Genomic DNA, 17,691 nt, shown 5'->3' on the forward strand with positions numbered 1-17,691 from the left:
TCTCTTCCTTCCACAGGCTTCCTTCTGGCCAGTGCCTCCCATCGGCTAAACATCACTAGAAGCTGGCATAGGGTGTGCAAAGGAGCCTGGTGTCTGCCATGATGGGTCAGCTTCCTGGGCACAGAGTACGGCAGAGAGAGGGTCTGGGGGCTCCGTGGAAACCATGCAGAACGCACCCAGGACAGTCTGGAAAGATGTGCTCTCTGAGACACATGGAGGTGTGGTTATGAAGGACAGTCAGCCTTTTCCTCACCTTCTTAATTTATTTTTTTACAATGAGCATACGTTGTTTCTATAATCAAGGGGTGTGTGTATGGGGGGGAATAGGATTTTTCATTTAGCCCTCTGACCGTCTATAAACCCATGCAGGCAATAAAAAGGAAAAAAAAACTGAATACGCATATTTAATAAATAGTGATCTGGACTTTAAAATCTCCTTAAAACTTTTTCAATCTCTAACTTGTAAAGTCAAAGTCATACTTAACGGTTCATATATTCCTCCACTCACTGATTTATTCATTCAACAAATATTTTTGAACATGTCCTGTGATGGACCTAGGAAAGAAGGCAAGCCAGCCACAGCCTGCATGTCCAAAGCCTCAAATCTAGGCCTGGAACCCGAAACTATATGACAGAAGGGAAGGGTCCCAGGTGACAGGTGAGAGGGTGCCTCGGGGGCCCCACCCCACTGGGAGGCACACAGTGGTGCCCAGACACTCAACTTGGTGGCCTCTCTCCTCACCCTGAGAAAGGACATGGGGGGCTGCTTCCCACCATCACATTAGATAATATCACTTTTTTTTCCCTCTGAAAGGTCAGAGGCACAAAATAAGTCAGCACCTCCATTTCTATAGGGCTAGCTGTCCAAATAGACTGGGCCTACGTGGCGTGAAAGTGAGTTCAGATAAAAGCACGTTTTATTTTATTTTATTTTTAAAGATTTTATTTATTTATTTGAGAGACAGAGAGAGAGAGTACGAGTAGGGGGAGGGGCAGAAGGAGAGGGAGAAGCAGACTCCCCGCTGAGCAGGGAGCTGGACGCAGGGCTGGATCCCAAGACCCTGGGATCATGACCCAAGCTGAAGGCAGACACTTAACCGACTGAGCCACCCAGAAGCCCGATAAAAGCGCATTTTAAAAATCAACAAATTAAGCGGGTATTTCATAAACAAGATGCCAGGCCACGGATCCTGTAAACGAGTGGGCTGTTTCCAGACCTCATTATATAGAAGCCCCTCGTTATTCCTACTGTCCTCCGCTGTGCCCCCCCCCCCACAGGATGCAGGCGTCTGCCCTGCTGGGCCTGGGGTTTCAATGGTTTGTTACCATATTGGCCTTGGCTCTCTGTATCAGCAGTTCCCATACTCTAAATATGGGGACCCCCCCAAAATGTGCCAGACTCTCACGTGATAATGGTTGTATGTTTAATATTTCTTGATTAAGAAAATACATAATGACAAAAGTCCATACAGAACTCAGGCATGCAGGGGCGCCTGGGTGGCTCAGTCAATTAAGCGGCTACTTTTGGATCAGGTCATAATCTCAGGGTCCTGGGATTGAGCCCCTCCTCGGGCTCCCTGCTCAGCGGGGAGTCTGCTTCTCCCTGTGCCCCCCTTCCCTACCACCCCCTGCTCATGCTTCTCTCTCTCTTTCTCTCTCTCAAATAAATAAAATATTTTAAAAAACGAATTTAGGTATGCTTACGAGCAAATATACATTTTGTACCCTCGGCTCCAGTCACTTGGAATGAGCGCCTCCTCCAAGGCGCAAGGGGAACCGGCAAATCCAACAGAGATCTAGACTCCAACACTCTCTGGCTAATTAGAGACACGGAGAAATGCGGGAAAATGGGAGTGAGCGCTGGCTCTGCGTACAGGCTACGGACCAGTCTCTCGCAGCCCTCGCTTCTGCGTCACCACAATGTACGCTCAGCACCCTGACTTCCATCTTTGTGACCCATCCAAAAGGCTTGTGTGTAGAAGCTTCACCAAATACCAGGTTGAGGAGCGATTGGGATTTCTTCTTTCATTCTGTTATTGTCCTTATTTCCGACATATTAGACTCAAAAAATATATGCTTTAAGTGCTTTCTCTAGGACTGCTTCCTTATCTGCGAGGCAGGGAGGAAAACAGTGCAGAACTCCTAGGGCCGCCCTGGGAAAGTGAGAGTCACGGTATTCCTGCAGAGGTCCTGCTGTCGGGTCACTGACCACGGTGTCCGGCATGTAGAAAGCATCCATGATTTTCCTGATTGGTTGTTGATTGACTGATCGATTGTTACCATTGTTGGCACAGGAGAAGCACAGAGAGACCACCCATGGCTCACAGCCCACTCTCTCAACTTTGTTTGGACAGCTCCCCGTGGGCATGTTGGGGACGGTCTGGTCCATCTCCCAACGACAAGAAAGCGAAATCACCGGTCAGGCTCCTAACACCCACATAATCAGGGTGTTGGCTGCACACAGGGTGTTCGGCTAGACAGCAGCCGAATCTGCGGCGGCAGCTTTGGGTCTGAATCATCATTTTCCGAGTCAGGGTGCTGTTGCAGTACTGGCAGCCTCAACCCAAACAAAGCTCGCCCTGTCGGCTTGCTCGAGGGGTCTTGGCTTTTGTGGCAAGTCGCTTTCTCTTTGCATGTGAAGGGGAAACGAACCAACATTTGCTGGGAATATTCCAGGACTCTGGTGATACTCCAGACTGTGCAAAGTGCTTCTTTATTTCATTTTAGCTAACAGCGACTCTGTGAGACAGGCATGGTTACGTCCCATTTTTCAGGCAAAGAACCTGAGGGTCAGCACATATAAGGAATTTGCCCAGAGTCAAGCAGCTCATAAGAGGCCAAGATAGGATTTTTAACCTTGGTCCGATTAATTCAGAATCCTATACTCCTTCGTCCTAATTCCACAGACTGGGCGAGGTCACTCTGAATGCTGACCCTAATCTTCAAAGCCCCCTCCAGTCCTCAAAGGGAAGAATCCACAAACCCTGGGGCACTGGGCACTTTGCTCCTTCCTTCTTCAGCATCTTTATTCCCCAAATGCCAAGGATGAATGACCTGCCAGAACAGCAAGGTTCCTCTGGGGGTGGGGGACCCTGGGTCAGTAGGAGACATTCCTCGAGCAAAATGTAATGTGCAGGAGAAGCCCCACGGAGTCTTCTCCTCGGTTAAGGGACTTAATTCCAATAGCAAATTGAAGGAAGCATGGGTCCCGAAGACAGGCCTTTTCAGAAAGAGGGATGTGTAATTTGTTTCAAATACATGATAGCCAACTGTGGGCTTTAAAAAAATCTTTGAAGGATAGGGCTGCCTGGGTGGCTCAGTCCATTAAGCATCTGCCTTTGGCTCATGTCATGATCATGATCTCGGGGTCCTGGGATCAAGCCCCATGTCAAGACTCCCCTGCTCCACGGGGGGTCTGCTTCTCCCTCTGCCCCTCCCCCTGCTCGTGCTCTCTCTCTTTCTCTCTCTCTCAAGTAAATAAATAAAATCTTTAAAAAAATCTTTGAAGGATAAATGATAGGCATCGAGCCTATCATTATTTATAAATCCGTGATTAAACTCCTATCCACTATTAGCCCCTCTTCCTCCTAATTGGGCTCTACTGAAGTCAGCTATAATTCTCAAGCCGGTAAACCCTCAGAATCATGTGCTAGAAAAATAGTAAACTCCTAATCATCAGAGATTAGGAATTTCCTAACTCTACCAAACCAGGAAATATTAGCCCATTAAACGTCGTGGTTTAGGGATGATGAGAGGAGTCCAGTGACTTCCCAGAGTCTTGTTGCAGGATTTCAGAGATGTTGGTGCCTGGAGGGAATTAAGGTAAGCAAACAGGGTTTTCTGAGGGCTACCTGTCCAAAAGTCACGTCATACTTAACTGTTGGGCACCCTGATAGTTTAATTCAGGATGAATGAAAATAACTGTTCACTTCTTGCTAGGGACCCCGCATCTCCTCAGGTAACAGACTCTGTCATAATCAAGGCCATCCTAAGCGGGCTTGGAAGCCCCAAGAAAGAAATGGGGAGAATAGTGGAGCCCTCGACTCCCCTCGTCTGCACCCTCCCTGAGGAGAGCAGACGGAACTGTCCGCAGAGCAGCACGACCTCAGACAGCAGCCTCCCCTCATCTTCCCATCTCAAAGCCAGCGAGTCTCGTTACTGGCGTGCTTCGTCCGACCCGTCAGCTCGGAGATGTTCTAAGAGATCGAGTCAACTGTGTGGCTGCTGAGCTTTGGCCCTTTTGAAGGCTATCCCAGAACATATTGGGACAACATGAACTCTCAATACCAAAAGTTAAAATTATTATAAGTCCTGGGGATCTCATGTACCGCATGGTGACGACAGTTAATAATGCAGTATTGCATATTTGGAAGCTATTAAGAGAGTAAATCTTAAAAGTTCTTATCACAAGAAAAAAATTCTGTAATTATGTGTGGTGACAGATGTTAACTAGCCTTACTGTGGTGATCATTTCGGAACACATACAAATATCAAATCATTATGCTGTACACCTGAAACTAAAATGACGTCATATGTCAGTTATACTTTAATATAAAAAAGGTAACTCTCTGATTTCCATGATGAATAGGAACCCAAATAACCCAAAGGGCAGATAATAATACAGTAAAAGCTGTCGGACCTGAAAATGAAGTTATGATGTTTTATACAGAAGCTTCAGCTTTCAAATTACACGCTTATCCAGATAAACACATAAATTGTCTCCTGGTACCAAGCATCCGATGGGGAATGGATGTGACCACGTGCCTCCTGGGTGACAGTGAGACCCTTACTCCAGACAAAAAGTGGGCATCCTGGATAAAGCACCAAGCTGGATATCAGGGGCATAAATCCAGCTGTCTGATTGGCGAGATTTAGACCCACCCAACCTGAGTGAGTAACTCACCAGAGTGAGTTTGGAGTGTGAACATGGGTGAAGTCTTGTCTCCTCTTTCCATCACTCCCTTTGGTTCTCTGTGTCAGTCAAGTGAGTAAACGCCCAGCCTGACCCGGCAGCGACTTTTGTCAGCATCATCTGTGGCTCCCCACAGTGTGGACGGACAGCTCCTTGCACTGTTGCATGCAAACTCACGCTCCCGTTATTTCATATGAGAACGCAACGCTAACCCCCTGGCCCCCTGCCAGCTCTTGGTCACCCTGAGTACACTGGCCCCACATCTCACATGGAGCCAAAGGGGGAAATGAGAGCCTCTTAAGGAAAAGTCTGTTGAACATAAAATAAAAGTGCCTTTGGAGACCCAGATGTAAGGCGATACTTCCAGGTGTGGCCAGGGGAGGAGAGGAATCACTTGAGCAGACTGCTAGAATAATGGAGCTCGTGAGTACGTTAATAGGTGGGAGAAATGTTCCTAAATGTCATCCAGTAATGCAGCCCTTGCCTCATCGGCCAGGCTGATAGGTCCGTGTAACTGAACGCAAAGCGCCCGGATTCCAAACGCCCCACACAACCGCCAGGGATGCCGAGCGTGCATCCAAGCACTTCACTGAATTCATCTAGAATAGTCTCTCCTCTGATGTCTGAGCCAAAGAGAAAACCTGTTCCCAGACAGAGCGGGGGTTTTAGAAACTAGGTGACTATTCCCCAAGGAGACATTGAGGACATTTGCCTGCATGCGAAATAAATCACGATCGAGAGGAATCAATTATGGACCCATCTGCAGTTCATTAATATGATCTGTTGAAAAGGAGGCCAGATTCACCAAGTCAATCCGAAAGTCTAAAAATAGCACTAATGTGAGCCTGGCCCAGTGCATGCAAGGCAATAAAGAGATGTCTACATCTGCTAGAGCCAGAGTCCCTGGACGCTCCCTCACTCTTTACTACTTATCCTCAGTGGTAACTGGGAAGGGAGGCATTTATCTGCTTTCCAGAAAAAGCAAAACACATTCCATGAGGATCACTGTGGCCAAAAATATCATCCTGTGCTGATGCAGGAGAATAAACGGACGTTGTCTTCCTGCTGCGTAAATCCTACATGTTTCAAAGATCTCGGAAGGGTCTCCTCTTAAATTGTTCAAAGGGATACATCTCCCTTGAAGAGACGTGGGAGTCACTTGGGTGCAATTAGGAGATACACAGATGATCGATTTTTTAAAGAGTTGATTCATCGTGATGCATTTATTCGAAAAAAATAGAACTGAACACACCCAACCTGTGATTCCAAGATGTTGCTTGGGCATTAAGACAGGTGAGAAGGGCAATTGTTCCAATATATAAATGCTAAATACATTGGTACAGGTGGTCTGCAAAGATGGGAAAACAGAAATCAGAAGGTGGCACAGGAAGGAAAACGCTCTGCTAGGGCCGAAGCCAGATGGGTTCCCACAGTGCGGACGAGTGACGTGGGGCACAGTCATTTTCACAGCCTCACTGAACGCAGAACCACCAAGCTCTCTAAACGCCCAGGGGCCTTACAACATGAAGAAGTCTTAATCCTAATGAACGGAGTGACCAAAGAGAATTCCTTTTCTGATCTACCATTTCTGGGCATAATCTCTGACGGCTGAACCAAGTGTGCCCATTGCCCTGGAGGGGACAACAAAGACTGCTTTGCTCTTCTGAGCCAGCCTGAGGCTATGGGCACAGGGAAGGAGCTCCTGCAGACTTCTGACAGCTTCTCCACCTCCCCGTGACCTCATCCCTGAGAGAACAAGCAGGAGCTTTTGAACCACACTTGTTCATGTCCTGGGCTGTTGAGGGATGCCCTGGTAGGAGACACGTGGACCCTGGAGGCACTCATATGGGATTGTGATTTCCGAGGGCACCTGCACTTTGCTGGGGAGGTCATCTTGGGGAGCTGGCCATCAACTCACATGGAGGAAAGAAGAGTTTGTAGCCTTTTTACTTACCAATAAAGCTCTCATCTCTGGCTAAATAAACTGTGGCTTGTGCCACGATGGAATACCGTGTGGCTGTTAGAAGCAGCGAGTTAGAGCAGACATGGAAACAGAGAAAAAGAAGAAGGAGTTGCAGAATAACATTTTAGCATGATTTGCTTTTGTGTAAAAAAAGAGGATTTCAATATGCTTGCATATAAACACAGAGTATTTCTGGAAGGATTTACTGAAAGTGTTAACGATGGTTGCTTATCCAACAGTGGTAGGAGAGGGGGCACCAAGTGTGGGAAGGAGACTTTTCAGCTCCACTCTCTAGCTGTCTGTGTGTTGGCAATTTTTGCAGTGATCTATACAGCTTTGATGACAAAAGCCTTTTGAAAGATAGCAAACAATGGGAAAATATTCCAAAGCTATGTCGATGCCCCAGGAATAGCAGTCCATGGGACATATGTTAGAGTGAGCCGTTCGCTTGCATTTACGAAATAATCACAGTACATAATATACACATTACCTAGTCATCATTATGACAGAGACTCACATTTACCTAATAATCATGATCCAGAGGGCATAGTGCGTAACCGTCCTAGGTATGAAACCTCTTCGCGCAGAAGCACGGGATGGACAGGGAGCCCTTGCAGTAGCTGGGGTGCGCATGAGCCTGGACCCCCCTGGCTCCAGCGATGAGACTGCCCCTCCACCACTGGCTGTACTCGCAGCCCCAGGTGGAGAGCCCTGTCCGCGTCGGGGTCTAGTTTAGCCGTATTACACACGTTAGCTCTCATCCTCACGGTGTCTCTTGGTCGTGGGTTCGATTTTTGTTTACTGATAAGGAAATCCAAGCTTTGGAAGTTTACCCCATGACTGTGAATGAGAAACTAACTGCCCATCAACACCCACGCCCTCCCGGACACAGCATGAAGTTCTCACTGGGACTATATTTCTCTGCCGTCCAGTCAATGAAATGTGGGTGTCACTTCGGGCTAACGTAAGCTGCACTTTCTCTCAGCTTCCATGCAGAGATCGCCAAGGCCCTAGGGGACGGCATAGGCACAGCTGGAAGGAGCCTGGGTTCCTGCATCACCACCTGAGGACAGTCACCCACGGACCTGAACAGGACATAAGCATCAGTGTGAAGGCTCTGAAACTGGAGGGTCTCTTTGTTATTGCTGCTCCCGTTACCCTAAGTAATGCAACAAGCAAAAGGAAGTACCAGAATGCCGGTAGATTTCAAAGGATAGAGGGGAGGGCCAGGACACCAGGGCCACTCGCCTTCCACGCACCCTCCCTCGCCGCCATGCTGAAATACGCCCAAACCACATTATGTACCCACTCAGCTCCTCGGAGGCCTCAGCCAGCCACCCGCCCAAAGGGGGGCCCTGGGACCCAAGCCGAGTGGAGAAACCAGAGTGTAGATGTGTGTAGCACCCCAGCCACGCAACCCCGCTCAGCTACCTTTCTCTGCACGAAACACGATTTGAGGGTGGGGATGGATGCCGACCCCCTCCACACTGACTCGTGCCCCTAGCCCTTGTCTAGTTCCAGATGGAGAGGCGTGACGAGGTCCCAAGACTATCTACTCCAAAAGGGACTGGGAAGGTGGGGGTCGGATCAGAGCTCCAAAAATCTCTATTTTAGAAGATGTCTCATCCCTGGCATGACAGGTGGCCCAGAAAGATCTGTTGTCCAGTGAAGGGCCCTCTTCATGAGCTGTGGGGAACTGAAAAACCATCATCTTTGAGGAACATGGAATGTTGCTTTGATGATAGGTGTCGTCTTTGGCTTCTCTGTCCAGACGTGGTCCTGCAAGTGAAAAAGGGATGGGTACTGATAACCACACAAATAGGGGGAAAGGAGCAAGAAGAAAAAAAGGCGAGGATTCCTTGATGACATTCGGGGGCACCCTGAGAGGAAGTATCCATCCTTGTTCTGTTCATTAGCCCCTGCTCTAGCGGACCTCACAGCCTCCCAGCATCCTCTCGGAGAGAGCAGTTGTGCTGGCGATGGACTTCACATCTGTGCGAGGCCCCGGAGAAGTCAGAGAGAACCACGTCACCTCCCACTGCAGGACTTCCATGAAGACAGCATGGCTGGCTGGTGGTCAAAAAAACAGAAATGAGGCCCAAGCCCGGGAGACAAAGGAGGAACTGCCCAGTCAAAACCAATCAGAGTCCGTTGGGGAATGAAAACAACGTGCTTCTGTGGTAAGCCTATAGAGAGGCTCTTTTCTAATATTTTCCAAGACCTCAGCTTGTTGGGGTTTTTGTTTTGTTTTGTTTTTTATAAAATCCTACGCAAGAAAATGTTACACAGAGGCCCTGTTACAGCAATTTCTTCACAAACGTTGCATCACATTCTCGGGGGTGATATTAGCATTTAACCATACTAAGAACCAGTAGATACAGATACTTGAAAACTCAAGTAGTTAATTTCCTCTTTCAATGCTAAGTGTTTCAGTGATGCATCCAGAAGATTCTATGACATTTGTTAAGAAGAAAGGTAATCAATGGGGCGCCTGGGTGAGCGTCTGCCTTCGGCTCAGGGCATGATCCCGGCGTTCTGGGATCGAGCCCCATGTCAGGCTCCTCCGCTATGAGCCTGCTTCTTCCTCTCCCACTCCCCCTGCTTGTGTTCCCTCTCTCGCTGGCTGTCTCTATCTCTGTCGAATTAATAAATAAAATCTTTAAAAAAAAAAAAAAGAAAGGTAATCAGTGATGTTCTTTTAGGAGAAAACAACTAATTAATTTTCTTTAAGAAAGAAGAAAAACCATTTTTTCCCCATTCTAGTTTCTTAAAGAACTAGAATAGTTGGGAATAGTTCTTGATTAAGTAGCTAGCATGAGTGCATTTATCGGTGGTGTCATTTTCTGGTTTCTAGCACCGTAATTGTCTGTATGTTGATACACTCAATATCCTGACAACAGATGTTTCCTCCAGTTTGTCGGAGATATTCACACTTTGTTCCCAGGCTCTCCTGAAGGCACTGAGGATCCAGGAGTGATGAGATCAGCCCTCGTGGAGCTTATATTCTGATGGAATAAAGAGGTGAACCCCAAGAAGCTAAGCCCCCTGTTCATATTGACGTCTACACAGCAGACCACACGTGCTGTAAGGTACATTTCAGCTGTGTATCCAAGTGCCCCAGAAACACAGCGGGAAACTTGAACAACCCCTCTCATGACTTCAGGCCTTTCCCTAACTCCAGCGAGATGGGCCAAAATGTTTCAGCTCCTAACACAGGGCAGATCTCAAATATAACATGTGACTCAAAAGCAGTCGGTGAGATATTGCCCCTTTGGCGAGTGTCTGATTGGTTCCAGAGGAAAGATTTTAGACAGCCCGGCTCAGAGCACGCGTCTGGAGGGGAGTCTTCGGGGCCTGGGTTTCTGGCAGGCCTCTGGGCTGAGGGACTAGCAGGGCTCTCTACGTGCTCACACGTGATGTACTGTGAGACACACAGCCTGTGGAAGCCAGCGGGGTTTTCCACGGGGCCAACGCACTGTCCACCTGCAAGCTGCTAACCTCACTCCACCAGCCCCTGACAAGGGAGGCTGGGACGTGTTTTCAGGGAGTGGCAGCCTCTTAAGCCTATAATCATGTCAATCGACTTCAATTAACTAATATCACAACACTGTGATGGAGACTTCAAGAAAAGATATGAAAATGGTCGTGTTGTCATAGAGCTGAGCCCATTAAGGAAAGTTGACCGTCTTACTCTGGGCCAAGCCAAGTGGTGAGTCAGTCAGGGACAGGGCGGACATTTTCTTTTCAGTAAGTCGTACTTCCTTTGATGAAACAAGTAATGGAGAAGCCAGACACAGAACGACAAATGCTGTAGGATTCCACTTATATGAGGTCCCTAGAGGAGTCGAATTCACAGAGATGGAAAGTAGCGTGGTGGCTGCCAGGGGCTGAGGGCAGGGGGAGGGGGAGTTAGTGTTGAATAAGGACGGAGTTTCAGTTTGGGAAGATGAAAAAGTCCTGAAGACCGATGAGGGTGATTGTGGCACAGCAGTGCGAATGGACTTAATGCCGTTAAAAAATGGTTAAAGGTAAATTTATGTTATGTAGGTTTTATCACAATACAAAAAAGTTATGGGACTACCCGTTCTGATTCTTTAATTAGCTCATTTGAAGATCAATTGCGTTCCGTTCAGCAATTTCCTTCTGTATATGTGCTGGCCTTTCCACAAGGCTTTAGACGGAGATTCTTAAGGACAGGGACTATTTATCATTTACCATTTGAGCCCCACAGCACCCGTACAAAGCCCTGATACATAATGCTGGATAAATGTTATTTGAAAGGAAAAAAAAAAAAAAGAATGAACACATGGACCCAGCATTGCCTCATCACCGAAGGCCATGCCCCTGCACCGTGTTTTTCCTAAAAGCATGTCCGTAGAAGGGTAACAACAACAAAACCAATGGACATTATTGAGTGTTTTGCATTCAGGGTAATTAAGATTTTCACTCCCCAAACCCCACCACCATTAAGTACAGATCTGTAGGCATACTGCAAGCTTCCTGCCCGCATTTCCCACAAAGCCGTCCTCACTCCACTCTAAGAAGAGGGGGGACTGATGAATGAATGAGTACATGAATGACTTTCCTTCCCGGTCCACGGGGCTAGATTGTCCCCAACCAGAGAGCAGAACCTTCCATGCAGAGAGCCTTCCTGGTCCCTGGAGAGGTAAAGGAGCCACCTAAAGTTGGTGGGGCGTCAACGTCCCTTTCCGGGGCAGCTCCTTCCTCTGGGTGAGACAGGAAGTGATCGCCAGCTGCCCTCCCGCTGACTCAGCCGTGAGACCTTTACAGTAATCTGACTTCACGGCTCGGGTGCTTCCCTGGGCAAAGACTTTCTCATTTTCTGGTAAAGCGGATCTCTGAGGCGCGGGAAACAGCAGCAAAAGAAAAGAACAGCAGAAAGAGACACTGGCGTTATTCAAAGCCAGGGAGCATGCGTGGCACAGGGGAACTGAAATGCCTTTTTCCTCGGTTCACTTTTCAATGCTGAGCAACCCTCCCGGTGTCCTCAAATTCCTAAGAATTTTTTTTTTTTAAACATCTCACATTTTGGTACTAAATAAATCCAACCATTTGCGCACTCCAGTCATTTTTAGCAAGGAGTACATTAGCTGTTTTCTCTGCAGAACAAAACCCAAACCTCATTTAAATGAGAAGCTGTGTACAAAAATAAGGGGGAATCTTCTGGTTAGTGCAGCAGAATTGCTAGGAGTTTGGCCAGGGCTCCTGGCCCGCTTAACCATTTTCTGGTGACATTAAGTACATTCACCGCGTTGTGCAATCCTCACCACCAACCATCTCTAACGACTAGGGCGATCTCAAAATATGTAATCATAGTGAGAAAGCTTTTTCTGGGCTCAGAAATTCAGAATGACAGAAACTATCATTTGTGGCATTATCATGGAGGAGAATCTGAAAAACCTCCGGCCACAAAATACCTAGATATGCCCTACAAAAATAACAAACATGGTTTTAAAAGCACAGCTGAGATCAGTAAAGGAAATCCCTGAGGCCAAAGCCGGCTGAGCACCGGAGCGGGTGCTGACATTTTGGCTGCCGTGGGAGCTCTGGCAAGGAAAAAAGTCACCTTGAGTTTCATAACCTCAGGCCACACTTCACACAGCCTTGGGGATTAAACTGACACACCTGTACAGTCTGGGAACCCCCAGCCTAGTAAATAACATGAAGAGAGTCCCAATCTAGTCATTTCGCAGCGGTACTCGCTGCAGCAAATGGGAAGTTTCTCTGTGGCAATTGATCCCCAGCCTCAGCCACACAAGATTCCCATCCCGAGGGTTCTTCGAAACAGAAGCTCGTGATCAAAAACTACAGAATGGGGGCGCCTGGGTGGCACAGCCGTTAAGCGTCTGCCTTTGGCTCAGGGCGTGATCCCGGCATTCTGGGATCGAGCCCCACATCAGGCTCCTCTGCTGGGAGCCTGCTTCTTCCTCTCCCACTCCCCCTGCTTGTGTTCCCTCTCTCGCTGGCTGTCTCTCTCTCTGTCGAATAAATGAATAAAATCTTAAAAAAAAAAAAAACTACAGAATGCTTCAAGGGACACGAGCACAGAGAACTGGAGGCAACAGACACAACGGGCAGCGTGGGTCATGAACCTTGGGAACCCCAAGAACGTCGGGTAGTGAAACGATGAGAAGGGGCTAAAAATGATGGTTAAGATAATTTAAAAATGTAAAAGGGAGGATGAAAATTATGCGCAAAATAATCAGACTCTGCTTTAAAAAAAAAAAAAAGACCAGGCATATTTGAAAAAGGACCAAATATAAGTTCTAGAAATGTGTATCATTAAAAACAGAAACGTCGTGAGTGGGTTCTACGATCAGATTAGACAGCTAAAGAAAGAATGTGACCCAGGAGATGGTGTGGAAGGAGACCACCTGCAGGACAGCACAGAAAGACAAACAGACTTTCAAAATGAAAGAGAAGTTAAAGACGCGGGAGATACATGAAGCCCTAGCATGCCTCACACAGGAGCTCTGGAAAGAAAGACTGGAACAGGAGGCAATATTTTAAAGATGGGGGCTGCGAACGTTCTAGGAGAGGATGAAAATCAGATTCAGGAAGCAAAATTGGTTTGAAGCAAGATACACAAAAAGAGACCCATTGTAAAGAGAAACTGCTGAAGGGCAAAACCAAGGGCGGGGGTAGCTTGACGGTAGACTTTTCAGCAGCACCAATAGAAGCCAGCAATCAGGGGACTCTTTTCAAAGCACCAAGATATACAGGTTGATCTTACTCCGTTTACAAGCTAAAAATAGCAAAGGAACAAACTAAGGCTAAGTCATCGATCACGCTCAGGGTTAGTCATAAAAAGTTACTTCTGTAGGAATGACGGACTTCGTGTGGGGGGGGGGTGAACTGCACAGGGTCCCCACTCTTGCCCAAAGCTCTGCTGTCTCCAGCCTGAAATTTCATAATAATATTGAACAAGGAGCCCTGCAGGTCCAGTTTTCACTAAACCCTACAAATTATGCAGCTGGTCCTCCATACACGCCCTGAGGACCTGGTACCACTGAGAAGCAAGCAAGCATCCTATACAACGTGGGGTCAAGTTCATTAAAACAAACCAAACATCATACAGGAAAATATAAGTCTTGTAGCTTGAAAGACAGAAAAAAAGATTTATGCCAATATACTTGACAGGGTTTTTCAACTACAAGTGTTCGAGTCTCTTGTACACGGGGAGAGAAGGGAAAACCAAGCTCTGTCAGGGATAGTACTAGAAAGGAGTGAGATAAATCACCAAAAAGCAAATACCCATTAAGCCAGGTGGCTCGCACAATGTACCCAGGAGCTGATTAAAACATAGTGGACGATGGTGGTGGAAAGAAAAGTATCTTTCTCAAACACAGCAACAGAAACACTCCACAGGGGGCGCTTGGGTGGCTCAGGCTGTTAAGCGTCTGCCTTCGGCTCAGGTCATGATGCCAGGGTCCTGGGATCGAGGCCCGTGTCAGGACTCTGCTCAGCAGGGTGTCTGCTTCTCCCTCTCCCTCTGTGCTTCCCCCTGCTTGTGAATTCTCTCTCTCTCTCTCTCAAATAAATAAATGAGATCTTTAAAAAGGAAAAAAGAAACACTCCACGGCATCACTGGTGAAGTCTATATATTGGTCCAAATCCGAGAGCTAGAAACACCGTAACACCAATCAAAACAATCTAAAGGCAGTCCCTCTGCTCCTTCAGATTATAACAGGTAATGATAAGGACAGGCTGCTTTAAAAAGCATCACAATGCATCTCACCGTTTAATGTTTTTGTTATCAGAAGATTCTGGTAATATCAGAAAGTGCCTTAAAAGGCAGGAAAAAGTAGCAGGACTGGTATGAAGCTACCTGATTCATTATTTTTTCAAAGGCTCAAGTTTAAAGCCTCAAATGAGAGTGGGCGTGCTCCATTATAACAGGTTTTCACTATTACCCTGATTTTTGAAGAAATGAAGAGTTAATTAAACCACGTGTATTGTATTTGCAGCCATTTTGGTCCCTTAGACCAAAAAAAAAAAAGTTTCAAACATCGAATAGAAAGTACCATTTTTCAGACTAAAAATTCAAGAGTTGCAAAATAGATAGCCTTGTAATACCAGAATTAAAATGGAAACTTTTCATCTGTAGTTTCTGAGGTTATGTGGGTGGGATGGAGGAAGATGGTGAGCCCCAGCCAAGTGGCAGATGAGAGACAGACACACAGAGACAGAGAGAGAGACACAGAGAAAATGATGGTTGCAAGTCTATACTGGGTCCTGGGGGCCGCGTCTGTAGTTTTTCATCTGGAGATGGGGTGTTTTTTTTTTATTGTTTTTTGCTTTTATTTTGTTTTTTATTTTTGTTATTTTGTTATTTTAGTTTTTTGGGAACTGCTTCTGACTGTCCTCGTGGAGGCAGAGAGTGAAAATTTCCTAGGATATGAAACTAACAAGCACTAGTGAAGGACCCCATTGGACATAAGTGCTGATCCCCTTCAGCGACCTATCCTCACACCGCAAAGGGGGCAGTGCAGAGAGTCCTTTGGAAGCCTTTCACAATAGTTTAACTCTTCGCTGGTCCAAGACACTCCCTCCCAGATGGGACGTCTGTCCTGAGCGGCATGGTACAAGGAGTAGAAATTGGGGGAGTGGGAGGGATGAGTTCAGGAGGAGGGCTCCAGACTGGCTGCACCTGAGCGTTCCCGGAGTCCACACACGCCTGTTTTTCCTTCCTTCTCATTCCCTCTGCTCCCCAGAGAACGAGAGCCCGGTTTCTTTCCCTCCCAGGACAAGCTACAGTGGGAGGTGGGAGTGTTCACACATAGGAGGTTTAAACAGGGACGTCTGAGATCAGGACTTGCGTAAAGACACAAAGAATGGCCTTCGCATGACAGCTTCTGCCTAGCTTTTCAGCCTCCTCCTCCTTCGAAGATTCGTCCAGTTTGGCTTTGGTGGCCAAATGTCCACTCCTTCCTCTTTCGGTTTTTGTAGGCATCTTGAGTAAACAATGACACTATGATCCAGCATGTGCTTCTCTGTGTGCTTTGGGGATGTACATTTTGTGGAAATAAAAAAGAGAACTGTTTCTGCTGTTTTCCCATGCAAGGAAGTCAAAGGTTTGGCCGTGGTTTGCCTGATGGTTTCTAGCCCGATGGCCTGGATAAGCCACACGGATGGGTGCTTTTGTCGGGATGAACACACCACCTTTGCTAGTCCAGTGAATCGGACCTAATTAAAATACAAGGTGAGCACACAGCAAAAATGCTAGGAGGAAGAGGAAGAGAACACAACAAGGTAAAATGGGCCATTAAGACAATGAAGACAAAGGGAAGGAAGGAGGGTGATGTCACTGGTGGTACATTCTAGAAGAGTCGCTGGCTAATCCCCTTCTCCCATACAGAGTCCTACTGTGAGGCCAGCAACACAGGGACTAAGGCATAGCTCAGAACAAGCAGCCAAAGCTTCCAAGTCAAGATCTTTTAACAGATGACTGAATTAAGAAGTTGTAGTCCATATATACAATGGAATATCACTCAGCCATCAAAAAGAACTATTTCTCAACATTTGCTGCAACATGGACAGGACTGGAGGAGATAATGCGAAGTGAAATAAGTCAAACAGAGAAAGACAATTATCATATGGTTTCATTCATCTATGGAACATAAGAACTAGGAAGATCGGTAGGGGAAGAAAGGGATAAAGAAAGGGGGGTAATCAGAAGGGGGAATGAAGCATAAGAGACTATGGACTCTGAGAAACAAACTGAGGACCTCAGAGGGGAGGGGGGTGGGGGAATGGGATAGACCGGTGATGGGTAGTAAGGAGGGCACGTATCGCATGGCGCACTGGGTGTTATACGCAACTAACGAATCATTGAACTTTACATCAAAAACCAGGGATGTACTGTATGGTGACTAACAATATAATAAAAAAATATTATTATAAAAAAATAAATAAAAATAAATAAAATAAAATTTAAAAAGTTGTAAAAAAAAAGATCTTTTAAAAAGCTGGTGCACAGTGGACCGAGAAGGACATTTTTTCAGAAGCGGTACAGGTATACAGGAGACATTTGAACACTTCCAGAACATTGAGGGTAGCGCAGATCAGAAAGCAAGTTCACCCTCAAGTTTATTCCTTATTTATATTTAGCGTATTTCCTGAATGTGTCTCTTGCACTATAGTCCATGGGCATGTAGGACGAATGATTAAAAAAAAAAAAAGGGCTGTCCCTGCTATTAGGACTTAGAAACCATCATCTGAAAATGCATGCCAAGGCAAGCTATTTCCAGGGACCGTTTAGTATGCCTGCTTGCTTTTTTTTCCTACCGAAGTTTCTGGGCATGGCTGCATGAACGTGCATTTGGCAGAGAGCTTCCGTAGTCAAGGCTTCCACGACTGAACAAGGGACAGAAAACCCTGGGCAGACCAGCAGAACGAATCCTACTTGGGCAGAGCCTTACAGAGACAGAGGAGATGTGTCTACACAGTCACAAATGCAGCCTGCCAAGGGACAAACATGTTGTTAAATATTTGTAAGCTAAAAAAAGAAAAAAAGCTCCTCAAAATGCACATCGTGAGGAGCTTAGTACAAGAGACAAAGCCATAAGAAACATATCTTTAAAAATGCACTGGGGATGGGCGCCTGGGTGGCTTAGGCAGTTAAGCGTCAGACTCTTGATTTCAGATCAGGTCATGATCTCAGGGTCGTGGGATCGAGCCCTGCATCGGGCTCCATACTGGGCGTGGAGCCTGCTGCGGAATCTCTCTCTCCTCCCCTCACCCCCCAAAAGTTCACGTGCTTTCTCTCTCTCTCAAAAATAAATAAATATGAATA

At 46.7% G+C, this 17,691-nt stretch overlaps 1 protein-coding gene across 4 annotated transcripts in view; it reads right to left on the reverse strand.

Moving 5' to 3' along the window:
* LOC123783036 (uncharacterized) overlaps nucleotides 1–17,691 on the reverse strand; it is a 244,411-nt gene that overhangs the window by 20,168 nt on the left and 206,552 nt on the right. For 2 of the 4 annotated variants that reach the window (XR_015724869.1, XM_087863133.1), the window contains exon 4: nucleotides 1,638–8,654. The exons of the other annotated variants lie outside the window; for them this stretch is intronic. Coding sequence is in view for 1 of the 2 variants with exons in the window: in XM_087863133.1 (XP_087719259.1) it covers nucleotides 8,555–8,654 (100 nt within the window). In the remaining variant the exon portion in view is untranslated. Of the gene's footprint in view, nucleotides 1–1,637; nucleotides 8,655–17,691 lie in introns of those variants that run through there. 4 annotated transcript variants of the gene reach the window in all.

The sequence above is a fragment of the Ursus americanus genome, chromosome 6 (assembly GCF_024610735.1).
Source record: "Ursus americanus isolate L20-20 chromosome 6, mUrsAme1.1.p, whole genome shotgun sequence".
Classification (NCBI taxonomy): domain Eukaryota; kingdom Metazoa; phylum Chordata; class Mammalia; order Carnivora; family Ursidae; genus Ursus; species Ursus americanus.